The sequence below is a fragment of the Otolemur garnettii genome, unplaced genomic scaffold (assembly GCF_000181295.1).
Source record: "Otolemur garnettii isolate 467f Iridium unplaced genomic scaffold, OtoGar3 scaffold00025, whole genome shotgun sequence".
NCBI classification, from domain to species: domain Eukaryota; kingdom Metazoa; phylum Chordata; class Mammalia; order Primates; family Galagidae; genus Otolemur; species Otolemur garnettii.
The window spans coordinates 11,289,171-11,305,396 of record NW_003852420.1 but is presented as its reverse complement, the minus strand read 5'-3'; the positions used below and the strand labels follow the sequence as shown (position 1 = coordinate 11,305,396).

The following is a 16,226-nucleotide window of genomic DNA, read 5'->3' as shown; positions in this document are numbered from 1 at the left end:
GATCCCAAGCTTTGGGGCCAGGACTAACCCTCAGTCGCCATCATAACTCTGCCCAGAGCTGGGAAAGGCAGGGTGTGAGTGTGCACATTTGTGCCCATTTCCCCATTCACCAGGCAGCTTGGAGCGGTGGGGGTGAGGGTGGCTGCATTCACAAGCCTCTGAGCAGAGGCGGTCAGGACACGGGTACGAGACAACTGTAAACCCAACAACTCCTGCCACTTCACTCCTAGTCCTGTTCTCCCACATGGTGAGTCTCCATCCAACTGCTCCAACTTGCTTTCTGCACTCCCTATATTGGGGCACCTGGTCAGGAGTTTAACCTAACGTCCAGTGGGCCAGGCATCTGCTGGTAAGAAGAGGCAGGGCATCTCCTGGGTCTGTAAGAAACCTGCTCTCTGCCTGTTGGCTGGGCTGGGCCTACCTGGCCCCATGTTGTTGGGGAGACAGGCTGGGGTTGTTTGCAGCCTAGATTATCACAAGCCACAGTCCCTTTCCCTACAGAACAGAGAGGGCCAGGCCCAAGGGGAGCTGCTGAGATGCTGGCTGGGGCGGGGCGGGGCATGGCTAGAGCCCAGCCTCACTGAGGACAGACGGCCTGAAGTCAAGGGGCAGACCGTGTGATTAATAGTGCTCTTTTGGCATCACCAGAAGGGAACTTGCTCTTGGCAGACCATCAGAATTCACAGCCAGCCTTGCTCATAACTTGTAGCTGACAATGAAATATCAGGCTGCACCCCAGCCTCCCCCATTTTCCTACCCCTCCCCCACTAGTGACTGTTTCACTCCCAGTAAGCCATTACCTGTGGTCAGAAAATGAGTTAAAATTATCTCCCCCTTTCAGATATTACAGGGCTCCTTCCACTCGCAGGGCTAGGCGGGAAGGAATCCCCGGCCTCAGTGCCTCATCTTCTCTCCCACTTCTCTTAGCTGCTCACTCAAATTTCTCTCACCCTGGAACTTAGCGGCACCTTCTCCAGGAGAGGCTGGGCCTTCTGCTTCCTGCAGGCCTCTCTGCTGTATTCTAAAGGGTCAGACAAGTCTCTTTATTTTTTTATTTTTATTTTTTTTGAGACAGAGTCTTGCTATGTTGCCCTTGGTAGAGTACCATGGCGTCACAGCTCAGAGCAACCTCAAACTCTTGGGCTTAAGCGATTCTCCTGCCTCAGCCTCCCAACCAGCTGAGACCACAGGTGCCTGCCACAACGCCCGGCTATTTTCTTATTGCAGTTGTTGTTGTTGTTTAGCTGGCCTGGGCCGGGCCTGAACCTGCCAGCTTGGTGTATGTGGCTGGCGCTGTAACCACTGTGATACTGGCTTCGAGCCAGGCAAGTCTCTTTAATAAAGCACACTGAGCTGAGACCTAAAGACCTGTGGGGGAGTGAGTCATGCATCCATCTGAAGAAAGGGAATTCCAGGCAGAGGAGGGAAGGGGATGTGCAAAGGCCCTGAGGCAGCAGGGCACCTGCCAAGTTAGGAAAGCTGGAGAAGAGGGTGGGGGAAGGTAAGAGATAAGGACATTTTCAGGTGGTGACAATTGTGGGAGACTCGTAAGAAGAGGTGAGTTGAAGAGGGTCCAGATCTCTGATGGCTTATGAGGACATGGAGGGGTGAACTGAGGGCACCGTGGGACCAACTATGCCAAGCCATAGCCATTACTTGTAGCTGACCATGAAATATCAGGCTGTACCCCAGTGTCCCCCATTTTCCTACCACTTCCCCACTAGTGACTGTTCCACTCCCAGTAAGCCATTCCCCGTGATCAGAAAATGAGTTAAAAATATCTCCCCCTTTCAGATAGTTCAGGGCTCCTTCCACCTGCAGGGCTAGGCGGGACGGAATCTCAAATTTCCCGCACTGCCAGTTTTCCATGGTAAGAGGTAATGGCGAGGGCCTCTTACCTGAGATGGTCCAAGAATAGGTCAGAAAGTCCTCCTGTGTCCCACGTTTACCTTGGGATCTTTGAGCACCCCTGGTCTGGTCCTGGATACTCCTCTGTAGCTGCAGGGGTGGGTGAAGGGAGAAGCAGCCCTCATAGTCGCAGAGGCTGCCTGATGGCACCCATGTTGGGGAGATAACTTCTAGACTTGGATGTCCTCTGACCTCCTCTAGGCCTATGCTGGGCCCAACTATGTATCATCAGCTCTGTCTTCCTACTCTTCTCCTTCTTTCTCTTCCCACCTTTCCTCTGTTTTTCCTTTCTTTCTCTTCTTTGTTGTCACTTCCCAACTCAATTGTTTCCTTGGAATGGCCACACCCCAAGCTGATTGACCAAAGCTCAGTGGTCCTTGTGCTCAGCCAGACTGGACCCTGATCCAAGCCTGAGCCTCTCGTCTCTGAGGCCACGCTGACAAATGGTTCATGGGTCTCAGCAGAGCAGCATATCCCCAGGCAGTGGCCCCTCTGTCCAGGAGACCCAGCACTGAGATACCTGAGCATTGCCCACCATACCAGCTGCCCATACCAGCTCTCCAGGGCCCCATTTTCCTGGGTGACCACCCGCAGAGTGAAGGAATTCATACCCTCCATTATGTACAGTGTACACTATGGGGCCAGAGATGGGCTTGGGAACTCAGAGGCTTCCTTTTAAGGGATGGACTCAAGGATTCTAGGGGTCTTCCAGGGCCTGTGGGAGGATCAGGCCAGGCAGGAAGGGGTCATGGCAATGCTGAGACCCCTTCAAGGCTAGCATCTAAGGCATAAAGGAACATGGAACTGAGTCTGGGGGATGTATGTAAGGGAAAGGCTTGGTGTGACTTAAAGCTGAAAACATGGCTGCTGACTATCCCTTAACCCTGTCCCCACCTGATGACCCAGGCAAGAAGTAACAAGGACTCTGGAGCCAAAGTGCCTGGGTTCTAATTTCAGAATTGACATGTATGAGCTGGGGGACTTTGGTCATGTTACTCAACCTCTCTGTGCCTCAGTTTTCTAGTCTGTAAAGTGGAGCTGCTAATAGCATCTACCTCAAGGACTGTCAGGAGGATAAACGATTTGAATAGTGCCTGACACATAGAATATATGTGTTTGTAAAAACAAAAGAATATATGTGTTTGTCGATTAATTAATTAGTTAATTAAGGTGGAAGAGTGGAGATGGCAAAACTGAAATGGACTGAAGGGATGTTTGAGAGTTTGGAGTGACTGACCAGGAGGATGAGGAAAGAAGTGAGGCTGATGCCCAGGTGCCTGGTTTGGATCTCAGATGACACACAGAGATGCCATGTGCTGAGACAGAGAGCAGATGGAGGGAGTGGCAGGCTCAAGGGGAGGAGCAGAAGTCCTTTGAGAGAGTTAGAGCTGATGGACAGCCCACAGGACATTGAGGGAGACCCTGGGGACTGCCCTGAGCCAGAGACCTGACTATGGAAAGTGAGGTTTTTCTTTAGCAAAAGTGCTCAGCTAGACATTGGTTTGCACTAGCTTGTTAAATTTTCAATTCTCTTTGGAATATTTACACCATGGAAATGGGCAGATGGCTACAAGTCAGGCCCTGTCTCAGAGCCAACTGCTAAACATTTCCCAGGAGGAATGGCCTGGTTCAGGATTTGGGACTTATAGAAGTAGGTGAAGGTGAGAGGAGGAAGTGGCAGATTGTCAGGATAGCTGGCCAGGGAAAAGGAGGGACGTAGCCAACTGGAGGACAAGGTGAGGGGCTGGAGGGGAAGTCTTGGTCAAGGTTGAGGTCAGTGATCAGGTATAATGGGAGCTAATCAGGGAGAACAGCAGTAGAAGGACTTAGGTGACCGAGGGGAGACAGACAAAGGTGGGCACATGGAGCAGGGCAAGTCCCAGGGCAAGTCCCAGGAGGAGGAGCAGAGGGGGAAGCCTATAGTCTCTATAGTCTCGAGGCCAGAGTGTCATCATAGGTCAGCCTCAGCACAATGGAGTCACACCAGTGGCCAGGGTAGGGATGAGAGGTGGAAAGATAGCTTGTGACCCCAATATCCAAGTCCTTAATGAGTGGGGCAGAGCAATCAATAATTCATCAGATGTTTGAGCAAACCTATCAGCAGGAGCCAGGCAGTGGACAAGACCCTCAGAGGAGGAGGGATCTGTGTCCAAGGTCAGAGGCTCACCCTGTCAGTGTCGTGTTTTTCTTATATAAAAATTAAAATATATTTCCTAGCTCTGTCCACTGAATCAGTGACCAACTTAGTATCAGTGAACAGTCGAGAACTGAGACAGTGGTCTTCATATTATCATTTTCCATTCAAAGAGACCATGGTTCTTTAGAGAAATGGTGAATTTCAGTTTTAAGGCAGAAAAAGTACAGGGTGGGCCTGAAATAGCTCATCAGGCCAGAAAGCAAAGAACTCAAGATTCTCTGGGTCATGCTGAAGGCCTCAGGAGCCAACTTGAAGGGGTGCCCACTGGCTAAGCCCCAGTGCTGTCTGTAATGTGTTGGAACAGCAGGGATTTCTAAAAACAATGACATAATCATGACACTAAAACAACTTCAGTGGTCACGTCTGCAAAGAACACTAGAGAACTGACTTTTCCTCTCATAAATAAAGAGGAACACCAAGCAGCTCTCCTGTCTTTCCTGCACAGCCTGTTTTGACCAAATAGTTAGTGGTGAGTTCATTTTAAAATGCTAGGGAATAGATGCAGAAAGAATGATATAAAATTAGAATATCATTAGTCCCAGGAATACAATGGGTGCAGGCACCATCAATGGCTGAAAGGCTAATAAGTCACTTTAAAATGGACAGGTCAATCTTGACACCACCAAAGACAAGAATTCCTGCCAGATTGAAGCTGAATCTGATCAAACTAGCTTACAGGAAGTATGGGGAATAGAAGGACATGTTAAATGGCCCCATGGGGATGCAGCCTATAGACCATGGGACTCACCTTGGGACAAACAATGTGGTTTCTTCACTAAATAAACTGGAAAAAAAAAGCTGGAGGACTTATCAATTAAAGAAACCTAGTAGGGAAATTGACCACACACAATGTGTATTCCTCTTTCGGATCCTTCTTCTAACAAACAAACTAAAAATATATAGGTGATCAATAACATTTGAACACTAAGTAGATATTTGATGATATTAAAATAATTATTTTTTATGTGTTATAATAGATTGTGGTTATTTATTTGGAGACAGGGTCTTACTCTGTTGTCCAGGCTGCAGTATGGTGGTGTCCTCATAGCTTACTGCAACCTCATATTCCTGGGCTTAAGAGATCCTCCTGCCTCAGCCTCCATAGTAGCTGGGACTATAGGTGCACCACTATGCATGGCTAATTTTTGAGTTTTTCGTAGAGACAGGGTCCTGTATGTTGCTCAGGTTGGTATCAAACTCTTGACCTTAAGAAATTTTGGCTTCCCAGAGGTTACAGGTGTGAACTATCCTGCCTGGCTGGATTGTGAATATTTTTAAAAAAGTTTGTCCCCAAAAAATACAGTGAAGAACTTATAGATTAAGAGATAGGATGATTGAGATGTTCTTCAAAATAATCTGCAGTGGTGGGAAAGTGGGTGGGAGTTCAGATGGCCCCAAATTAGCCTTGGGCTGAATGAGGTTGGGTCATAGGTACAAGGGGGTTCATTATATTATTGTCTCTACTTATATATGTGTTTGAAACTTCCCATGCTAAGAGAAAAACTCTAGCTCACTGCCTATTCATAACATTCAATCAATAAATGTTAGCTCTTCTGTTCAAAATTTTTTTTTAGGTCGCATAAATGAGGGATCACCCCTAACCCATCAACTAGTAAGGAAGGTTGGTTTTAAATAAAGAGCTATTATTCCACATGAAGTAAGCCAGTCTCAGGAGGACAAAGGCTGCGTGACTCCCCTTACATAAGGTCTCTAAGATGGTCAAATTCATAGAACCAGAGGACTGTGGTTGCCAGAGGCTGGAGGGAGGGGGCATGGGGAGCTGCTAATCAATGGGCATAAAGTTTCAGTTTGGCAAGATGAGTGAATCCGAGAGATCTGCTGTATAAGACTATGGCTATACTTAAGAAAATTGTATTTGTGCTTAAAGATTGGCAACGAGGGTAGATCATCTCATGATAAGAGCTTTTACCACAACAAAATAAAATTAAGAAAAATATAGAAACAGAGGGCTATGCTTTGCCACTCAGACCCTTGGCATGGCAGCATGTGATGAGGCCATGGGTTCTGCCGCTTCCTTCCTCTGCACACATTCACTGAGCACATACTATGTGCCAGGAGCCACAGGAGACATAAGACCAGCCCCTTCTTCAGGTTTTGGGGTCAAGGGACAGCGATGCCATTACTGAGGACCTCTGACAAAGCACCTCTCACCCTGTCCCCTTGTCTCTGCAGACCACTGCACAACGCCAGGGAGCCTTCAGCACTTGGCCAATTCTTAAGACACGTACGTCGAATCCACTCTGCACCAAAGTGTGCCACCAAAGTGTGCCTCCAATCCTGGACACCAATTCCTCAGCGTGGCTCACAGCCTCCCTCCTGCCTTCGTCACTAAGGCATCACATAGAGACAGTCAGTTTTATACAGTGCATAAACCTGAAGCGTACAGCTTGATGACTCTGTACAGCATGCACCCATGTGATCACTGGCCAGGTCCCCATACAGCATGCTCTCGGCCGTTCAGAAGGCTTCCTAGCATTCTCTGCCACTTAGTACCCCACCCCACATGGGTAACCACTATCTGACTTTTACCACCATTGATTAGTTTCCTGTTTCTGAGTTCCACATACACAGAATCATATAATATGCACTCTTTAAAGATCTGGCTTATTTTGCTCAGTATAATGTCCATGAAATTCATCCCCATTGTTGTATCAGTAGCTCATTACTTCTCCTGGTGGTACAATAGTCCAGGGTATGAATCCACAGTTTACCCATTTCCTGCTGATGGCATCTGACATCATCTCTCCCCCTCCTCCCACAGACTACACATTCCAGGTTTCCCAAACTATGGGGTACCCCTCACATACTGCTGCTCTCTGTGCCCACACATGCACAGCTCCCTCTGCCCTTCCACATGCTACAAATCTGAATATTGACAATGACAGTGCACTGGGATAAAAGTATGTGCAGAGTGATTCAGCAGCACGTAAGTCCAGGGGTGTCAGGGAGGCATATGCTATCACAGAGCACAGGCCCTCAGAGAGGGCCCCAAGGGTGGCTGCAGTAGGGTGCTGGGACACTGGCTGGGCTGTCCTGGGCTTCTGATATTGGAGCCTCTAGGGAGCTTGTATGCCTTGAGGTGCATTTGGGAGGGGTCCTGCACTCTGAGTCTCTGGGGTAGCTTTGAGTATAGTGTCCAGAGGCTCATGCAATGGCCAGTGATGTTTGGTGACCCGCCCGATGAGACAGCTGGGAGTGTAAGCCTGGGTCTGTCTATGTCTGTGGTCACCAGGATGCCAAGATGCCAGGAGGTAGGGATGTGGTTTTTGTGTGTGTATGTGTGTGTGTGCACTCCCGTGCATAAATCTCTGGGCATGGCTGGGGGCCCTTGCCAAATAGGGCAAAGCCAAAAACAGTGAGATGCTGCCACCATGAAAACACCCAGGACAGGCATGGCCTTTGGAGGCACCAGGAGAGGAAGATAACTCCTCTGCACGTGGGTGCTTGCCTGGGGCAGGGTTTCCTCAGTTTCTCCTGTCCCCCTTTTACCCGCAGAGAGGATGACCTGTATTTCTCCACCCAACAACTGGTCCAGACCTCTAGGGTGGGAGACTCTTGCACCAGGCATTTGGGACAGATTTCCAGTTGGCCCACCCCTCCCAGTGATGCAGGCCCACCCTTCTCAGGGTCCTTCAGGGCAGTGAAAGCAGCAGCCTCTCTCAGTGTCCTGACAGAGATACTCTGAAAGTCTGGGCTCCCTGGGCATGAGGCTGAAGGCTCCCTGTGAGATGGGCCTGTTCTCGGTTTCTTGTGAGGTTCTGCGGCACCCAGCCCTGCACCAGCTCGCTGGGCTAAGGGGTCTGTATCTGTCATGTGGGGCTTCCCAGAGCCTCTCCTCCACAGGCCCCAAGGATTGGTGTCCCTACACTCCACCATCCAAACCGGAACAGTGGTGAGATGGAAAGGGGCATGCTACTAGCAAATGCCAGTCAACAGGCACCGACTGGACTGTCTTGGGTCACTCCATATAGACCAGAAGGCTCAGCTGGGTGTCAGCGTGGAACACAGGCAAGAGGGTGCCCTCTCTCTGGGGTGAGGGGCACTTCTCGGGTCCATACACTACTCTCTGGCACCCCAGTGCAGCCTGGGGGCCCACAGGAACCAGTGCTGCCTTTCCAGCCTTGCTGCTTGGAATCCCAGTGTCAGGCACATGAGGCCTGAGGTCCTCTGGACCCTCTGCCTGCCCCAGGGTACCACATGCCCTGCAGTTGCTCATCTCAGGGAAAGAGGGGCAGCTGGAGGTGTGGGGATGATCCCAGCCCCTCTCTGGGACCCTTAGGATTTTAGATGCTGGTTCCTGTGTCCCTGACTTTCCCAGCCAATTACTCAAGTCCCTAGAAGCCCCCAGGGCTCAGGACACCTGTTCTGTGGTGCTGCTCTCTGGCCTGAGCCACAGCTGTCCAGCTTTATAGATGGCAGTCTGTGGCCACCATGCCAACATCCCTCTGGAACTCTGGGCCCTCTCCGAAGGCTCTGGTGCCCCCTGGGCTGTTGGGGCCGCTTGGCAGCTCCCATCTCTGCTTTGGCTCTGTGCATGGAGGTGTGGGTGAGGGGATCCCAGGTCTGCTCGGCAGCTCCCAGGCTGTGGCCCTACTGGGAGCCTTCACTGCTGGGCCTGTGGTAGCCAATTCCTTGTTGCCACACACTGCATTTTCTCAGTCCCTCCGTTTCTAGTGCTCCTCACACCTGCTGTGGTGTCCTCCTCCTGGGAGGAGGAAGGTGCCACCCAAGCAGCTGTCTCTCTCCTGGCTGCCTCTTCTGCCTCCTTTGATTCTTCCAAAGTGGGTGCTCCCCAAGGCTCTTTCCCAGATTCTGTCTTCTCTTCTCCTGCTGTCCTCTTTCTGGGAGGCTGTACCCCTATGCTCCTACAACTATCTCCATCCTCAGCTCTGTATCCAAGTTCCCAATGTCCCCTATCCCCAGCATACCTGGCATCCCCATATCAAGATCTGCCTGCTCCCTGTGGCTCATAATGCCCTCAAAAAGTTGCTGCACTGCTCAGAATGTTCCCTCTTCCTTCAAAAGCACCTCCTCCCACCCTGGACCTGGGTCCTGTGCTGGGGTGTCAGGACCTCCTGGCCCCTTCTCAATCCTGCACAGCCTCCAGGCCCCTCTTGCTCCCAAGTGGGCTCTGCTCTCCCTCTGCTGCCCCTGCCCGCTAAGCCATACTGAGGCAGACTGGAATATTCTGTTTCCTTGTTTCCTTACTTGGCCTCTGTTGTGTTTTCTTGTTATTGCCAGCTTCCACTTAATTCAGCTCCACCAGCTCCACTAGCATCCCTGCCCTCTCCTCTGGTGCTCTGAGAGAGGTGTCCTGGGAGGCTGGGGCAGACCAGTAGGAAGGAGGACATAAGGTCTCCTACCCCCATTCCTCAAGCCCTGTGTGAGGAGTAGCAGAAATATAGGGACTGAGCAAGACTTGTGTGTGTGCCAGCAAAGGCCATAGACATTTAGGGATGACTTCCTGGAGGGGACATGTGATCTCAACCTCAAAATAAGCGGTAACTTTTTGCAGTGTTGATAGGAATGGTGAAAAGTTACAAAACCCCAATGCCGAGCAGAAGACTTGATCCACACACCATGGAATAGTCTCGAATGTAATGTTATGAAAATGGCCCAGCAGAGATAAACCTCAGTCTCATCTTCACACTGAGTGAAAATGCACCCCGAAGGATCATGTGTGTGTGTATATGCGTGTGCACACTTGTATAAATCTTAAAGACACACAAAACAATATGATGTATTGTTATGGATACAGATGTATGTGGGGAGTGATAAACACCAGATTTCCCTCTGGGGAGGCAGAGAGAGAGAGAGAGAGAGAGAGGGAGAGAGAGAGAAAGGGGTGGGAGCAGGGAAGGGAGTTGTGGCTGTGTTCCTTTTCTTTGAAAGAAAAGAGAAAGAAATCTAAGGCCAATACAGGAAATTATTAACATCGAGTCAGTGTGGGTGATTCCAGGTACACAAGTAGCTTGTTTTACTATTTTCTCCTAAGTTTCAAAGGAAGTTAAAGCAAAAAAGGAAAAAAAGAGGAGATGGCATTCTCTGCACAGATGGAGCTTTCCCTACAGGGGTTGGTGTGGACTCAGGGGAGGGGGACAATGAAGGCACTCAGGTGCAGGGCACAGCTGGGCAAGGCCGGTCAGGGGCTTGGGGGCTCAAAATCCTTGGGTGCAAAGGGCGTCTGGGGGAGGGGCGCCAGCGTCCTCCTTCCTGCTAACCCTCCTCCCAGTGCCTTGTTTACAGTCCTTTCTCACTCCCTCCCTACTGCTGCCTTTGGCTGATTTTCAAGTGGGCGATTTATTCATTCCTTCCCCTGTCCTGGGTGAGCATCTACTATACAGGAAGAGCTTCCAGGGCCCCTACCGTGTGGGGCAGTTACAGTCAAATGTAACAGCTCACTGACTTCTCACACAGCCCTGTAGGTGGGCATTATTACTACCGCCACCATCTCTATTTTATAGGTGAAGAAACAGGTGCAGAGGGGTTAAGGCATTTTCCTGGTTACACAGCTAGCAGGAAAGAGGAAGAGCTGGGATTCAAACCCAGGCCCTCTGGCACCAGAGCATGTGGTCCTCACTGCAGCATTTACATGCCAAGCATGGTGCTGAGTGCTGTGGATTCAGTGATGACAGGGGCGCCACAGCCCTGTCTTCACAGAGCTTCCAGGCCAGTAGGAGAACCTGGACACCAACCCAAGCAACATACACAGGAGTAATTATAACTGCTGAGCGAGTGGAGGAAGAGAACCTTGTGCTTTAAGGGAGGAACTACGCAGAAGGACACGCCAAGACTGATGGGTCCAAGAAAGCTCTAAAGAGGGAACATTTCAGCTGAGGCCTAAGGGATACGGAGTTAGCCAGCAGAGGTTGGGAAGGGCAGTGGAGACAGCAAGTACAAAGGCCCAGGGACAGGCAGGAGCTTGGGCGAGGACCAGAGAGGGCCAGAGGGGCTGGAGCATGGAGGGAACAGAGAGAGAAGAGCTGCAAGGCAGTGAGAGGGCAGGGGAGGTGTGACCCTCACTTGGGGCTTCCCTTACAGGGAGGGAGACCCCAGTTCTGGCTTGGGGTCCTGGTGTAAATACTCATAGTGTCCCAGTTTGATTTGGACAATAACAAAATTGAAGGTCACCCTCTTACAGGTGATGGCAGAGAGTCTGGATTTTGTTCTCAGGACAGTGGGAAAGCACTGAGGGGGTGTAGCCAGAGAGCACGGCCTGTTTCATTTATAATGCATAAAGGTCACTGTGACTGTGGTGTGGAGAGGGCCTGCAGGGGCACAGGAGGGTGGCCATTGTCTCTTTCCTGACTCAGCTGAACAGTGTGGAAGGAGCTGGGCCTGGGAAAAAGCAGGGGAGGCCTTTGGGCTGCTGGGGGTGGAAGCCATGGGCAATGTAACTCTACAAATGGATGCTGTTCCCCTTCTCCCTGCCCTGGTCCAGGCCTCAGCCCCAGATTCACCCCTTCTAAGAGAGGCATAGGAGGAAGCCTCTGAGAGCAGGTCCCCACCTCCCAAGACTGCAAAGCAGTTTGTGAAAGCAAGTTCCCTGGGAGAACTAAAGCACTGGGGGTATGTAAGAAATGACCATTAGCAATAATAACTTTCCATCTGATAATCTGCACGCTACTTTTCTCTTGTGCCCATACACAGTTCCTCTTATTTCCCAGAGGAGATTTCGGAAATGAGAGCCCAGGGAGCTCAGAGATACCAACTGGGACTCAAAATGCTGCTGGCTTCCCAACAGAACGAGTGCTGGGGTAGGGCAGGTGGCTTCTCCTGTCAGCTGCTGTACCTGTTGACTGGCCAGGGCTTGCTGCCCACGAATGAATGGGTACATGTGGGCCACCCCCTCTGCAGCCACCTCCCGCCCAGAGATAGGTATAGGGGGGCACACACTGTGGGTGGAGGCCCGCACGAATTTCCACATTCCTTTTAATTTTAGAGGGTCAGGAGCCTAAGCCCAGGGCTGGTAATAGAGAGGGGAAGGACGGAAAAGTTAGACTCCCGTGAGACAAAGCCAGGAAGCACGAAGAGCCTTGAGTGGGCCCTGCAAAATGGTTCGCACACAGCTGCCTCTTAGGAGGCCCTAACATTGCTGAATCGATCTTTCCTGTTTACAGGGAGGGTCAGCCAAATCTGGGTGCCAGGAGGGAGTGTTCAGGGAGGAAGAGAAGGGGCCGGTGGGAGAGGGGTCACTCACCAAGCGGCAGGACGAAGAAGAAGGGGAACCAGCAGAGCACGAAGACACCCACGACGATGGCCAGCGTCTTGGCCGCTTTCTTCTCGCGGGAGAACTTGAGCAGGCGCACGGACAGAGAGCTGCGGAAGGTGTGGCCCTTGGCACTGCGCGTCCCGTGCGCCCCGTCGGCGCCCATGGACGCCCCGCGACAGTGGATGCGCAGCACCACTTCCGAGGCCTTGCCCCGCTCTCGCTTGACGCCCGCCTCGAGGCTGCGCGTGGTGCTGCGCGCGACCACGTACACGCGGCAATACATGACCACGATGACCGCCATGGGCAGGTAGAAGGAGCACACGGAGGAGAAGACAGCATAGCCTACCTCCTCCGTGATGTTGCAGAAGCGCTCGTCTTGGGGCACCGGCTCCTTCCAGCCCAGCAGCGGCCCTACGGACACCACAAGGGCTACGGCCCAGAGCAGCGCCAGGATGGCGGCCGCCTTGCGCTCGGTCATGATGGCGGGGTACTTGAGTGAGTGGCGCACGCCCACATAGCGGTCCACAGAGATGGTGCAGAGGCTGAGGATGGAGGCTGTACAGCACAGCACGTCCACGGCGGCCCACACGTCGCAGAAGGCCCGGCCAAAGACCCAGATACCCAAAACCTCCTTGGAGGCCGAGAAGGGCAGCACCGTGGCGCTCAGCAGCAGATCAGCCACGGCCAGGTTCACAATGAAATAGTTGGTGACCGTCTGCAGGTGGCGGTTGCAGGCCACCGAGAGGATCACAAGCAAGTTGCCTGCCACCGCCATGAGGATGAACGCTGCCAGGAAGACGCCCACGCCCACTCCCTGCGCGCTCACCACCAGCCCCCCGACGGCCGCAGTGCCATTCACCTCTCCCGCGGCGCCTGAGCTCCCCGGCTCCCCGGCGGAGCTCCGGTTGTCCTCGCCGCTGCCTGCGCCCACCACGCTGCCGCAGCTGCCTGCACCCCCCGGCACGCCACCTACCGCCGGGCCCTCCGAGGCGGCCGTGCCGCCCGTGCCGCCCCCACCGCTGCCCGCACTGGAGCTCCCAGCACTACTGTCCGGGCGGGGTCCTTCGAAACTGACGCTCAGGAGGTCGCGGAAAGTCATCTCAACGTGTGGCCGTCGGGGGCCGGGCCCCGGCGCAGGATGAACTACTGGCTGGAAGCGGGACACCGGGCATAGCCGCGCGGCTCCAGATTCAGCCCCGCGCGCGGGTCCCGTCGGGGTCCTGCTCAAGTTGCTGTGATGCGGAGAGCGGCTGCCGGAGAGCTAAACTGCCCGGCCCGGGGGCGGCGCGAGTTCCCGGAGACCGGCGGTGGAGTCGGACTGAAGAGCTGGGGCCGGCGACACTCGCGACTCTCTGAGCGTGCCCAGGCGAGCCGGCAAAGCGGCGGCTCCGGGGCCGGGCGGTGCAGGCAGCGGCCACTGCGGTGCTCCCAACTCGGCGCGGGGGGCGGGACGGAGGAGGGGCAGCGCCTGGAGGGAGGAGGGGGCGACCGGAGCTGAGGGAAGGGGCGCCACGCTCCCCAAGAGAAGGGCTCCAGCGCGCAGGGCAAGCAGATGTGTCAGGGATCAGAACTGCTGCGGCGCCGGTGAGCGCTGGGGTCTCGCAGCGGCCACCCACGCCTCACCGCAGGGGCGCACGCCCGCCTCCTCTCCTCGCAGTACTCGTCACGCTCCTTCCCCAGCTTCTCCCAGACCCCCTCCCTTTTTGCCTTCAGCTGCCTCCCTTTTGCTCCCACCCTCTCCCCAGCGTCTTGGTCACTAGTGGGTGCCCTTGGGCGCATGGTGCGTAGAAGGCGCGATTCCCAGGTCCCTGGGCTGCCGGCTTCGGCCGCCAGAGAGCAGCAAGCGCATGGGATCTGCGGACTCCAGACCGACGCGCTGTGTGGTGGAGGGTCTCCTCCTGGGACTGCCTGGACAGATCCGCCGCACGGCCTTCTTTCTCTCAGGCCACTGGTCAGGGCAGGGTTTCAAACACCTCTACCCAGTGCGATGAGGTGTAGAGAAGCCAGGAGGGAGCATAAGTCTGTGTTGGGCTGAGGCTAGGTGTGATGACGCAGACACAGGAGAATATGTGGATACAGCTCTCGTACCCTGCTTGAGACACATTGGTCTACGTACACCAACTTCACTGTTAACTTAACTCCGTATCAGATGTGGGAATAGCTTTCTATTGCTACGGTAAATGAGTGGGCTTGTTCTGGGGAGGGAGGGCTTAAGTGCTGGAGGGCGGTGGGAAAGGCCACTTGGCAGGGTGGTTAAGAAGGGAGGGTGTGAGACAGTCTGACTCCAAATCCAGTCTCCGCCCCATATTAGCTGTTTGACCTCTTTGGGCCTCAGTTCCTCATCTGTAAAATGAGCGGGGGAGTAGTGCTGGCCTGTCCATCTAGTGACACGAGGGTTAAACTAGTTAATATGTGATAGGGCACTAGAGCAGTGCCTGGGTTTGTTAACTGAGTAGGGCTTGGTAGGGCAGGGTTTGAACAGGCAGGACAGAGGGCAAGAAGGGGTGTGGAAGCGGTATGAACCCCAGGACACAGGTGGAGGAGAGGTAATGAGGAGCTGCCTTTGACCCGCTGGCCTGGGTAGGGAGAGAGACGAAGAGATCATTGTCTTAGCCAAATTAAAAGTACTTACTGGCTGCTGTCACAGGTGGCAAGCACCCTGCTGGGTACATGCTGGATGACAGGGATAAGAGGAATTGCAGGGAGGATAATGCCACCTCATAGGTGCAGGCTGAGGGTGGTTTGAGGCTTGCCAGGGAGATGAGCACCCGTTTGCAGAGGTCGCTGCGAGGGGATGGAGAACACATGGCCTCAGGGCCCACTGGTTGTGGATGACACAGGGGCAGGATGTCTGAGAGTCCTAGATGAAAGGGTGCTTTGGAGGAAAATAGGAGGAAATGGGAGAAAGATTTTGAGATGGGTAACATTCCTCCCCTGCCCTCCCACAGCCCAGACAGCCAAGGCTGTTAAAATCATAGCTTAGAAACAGCTCTTCCAAGGCCCCCCTGCTTCCCCATTAAATCTTCCATCTTCTGCTGGGGCTTTTGGAAACTTACCATAGCGAGTTGAAATGAAAGCAAGGTGTCTTCTAAGGATTGGCTAGCAGCGGACCAAAAACAAAACCTTGGATTCGGGCTACTCTTTGAAGGGGAAGGACCCAGGACACCCAGAGGGAAGGCCAGAAGACCCTACCTGGGGCGGGGGGTGTTTGGTGGCAGGCTCAGTGTTCATGACTGGCTGCCATCTCATAGCATGGGAAATGCATAACCCTAGTGGAGTCCATCTGATTTGGGGCTTGGCCAGTTTTCAAAGAAGAATGGGAATAGGAGACATGGTTAAACCTAAGGCTGGGACTGGGATGCTAAGGGACTGCTTGACCAGTGTCACACAGAGATATGTGACTAATTCTGGTCTGGAGAGCCAGCAGAAGGCTGCCTGAAAGTGTCCTTGCCAGCAGGGTGGGGAGGAGTTGTGGGATAGTATGTCTGGAAGAAGATAAGGCAGCTTTACCTTATTTTAGGTCCTGGTGGTCCTCATAAGGTCTGCAAGAGGTTTCCAGAGGTTCTGGCGCTCTAAGGGAAGGAACGTGGAAGGGCTTATGAGATAAACAAATGAAGGAAGGGGTTGTGAGCATGTGCTGCTGGCAGGAGCAAGGAGGGACAGAGCTTCCTGTGTATGATCGTTTTTTCTTTTAAAAATAATTCTTTGAAGGCTCACCAGTGCTTTGTGTTAAGTCCTTAGCATGGATAGTCCTGTGGGACTGTACTTTTTCTTCTTTCTTTTGTTTTGAGAGGGGGTGCTCAAAGTAATTCATTTGGAAGGGGACTCTAGGAAGCATGATGAAGTGATTGTTTCTTTAAAAAGCTGGTAGGGCGCTGGCCTCATATA

General features: G+C 53.0%; 1 protein-coding gene across 1 annotated transcript in view; it reads right to left on the bottom strand.

Annotated features, from left to right (window-relative positions):
• Nucleotides 1-13,590, bottom strand: part of ADRA1D (adrenoceptor alpha 1D) — a 22,120-nt gene extending 8,530 nt beyond the window's left edge. The window contains exon 1 of the mRNA XM_003788037.3: nucleotides 12,327-13,590. Within this exon, the coding sequence (XP_003788085.1) occupies nucleotides 12,327-13,437 (1,111 nt within the window). The 5' untranslated portion in view covers nucleotides 13,438-13,590. The remainder of the gene's footprint in view (nucleotides 1-12,326) is intronic.
• Nucleotides 13,591-16,226: the final 2,636 nt, after the last annotated feature.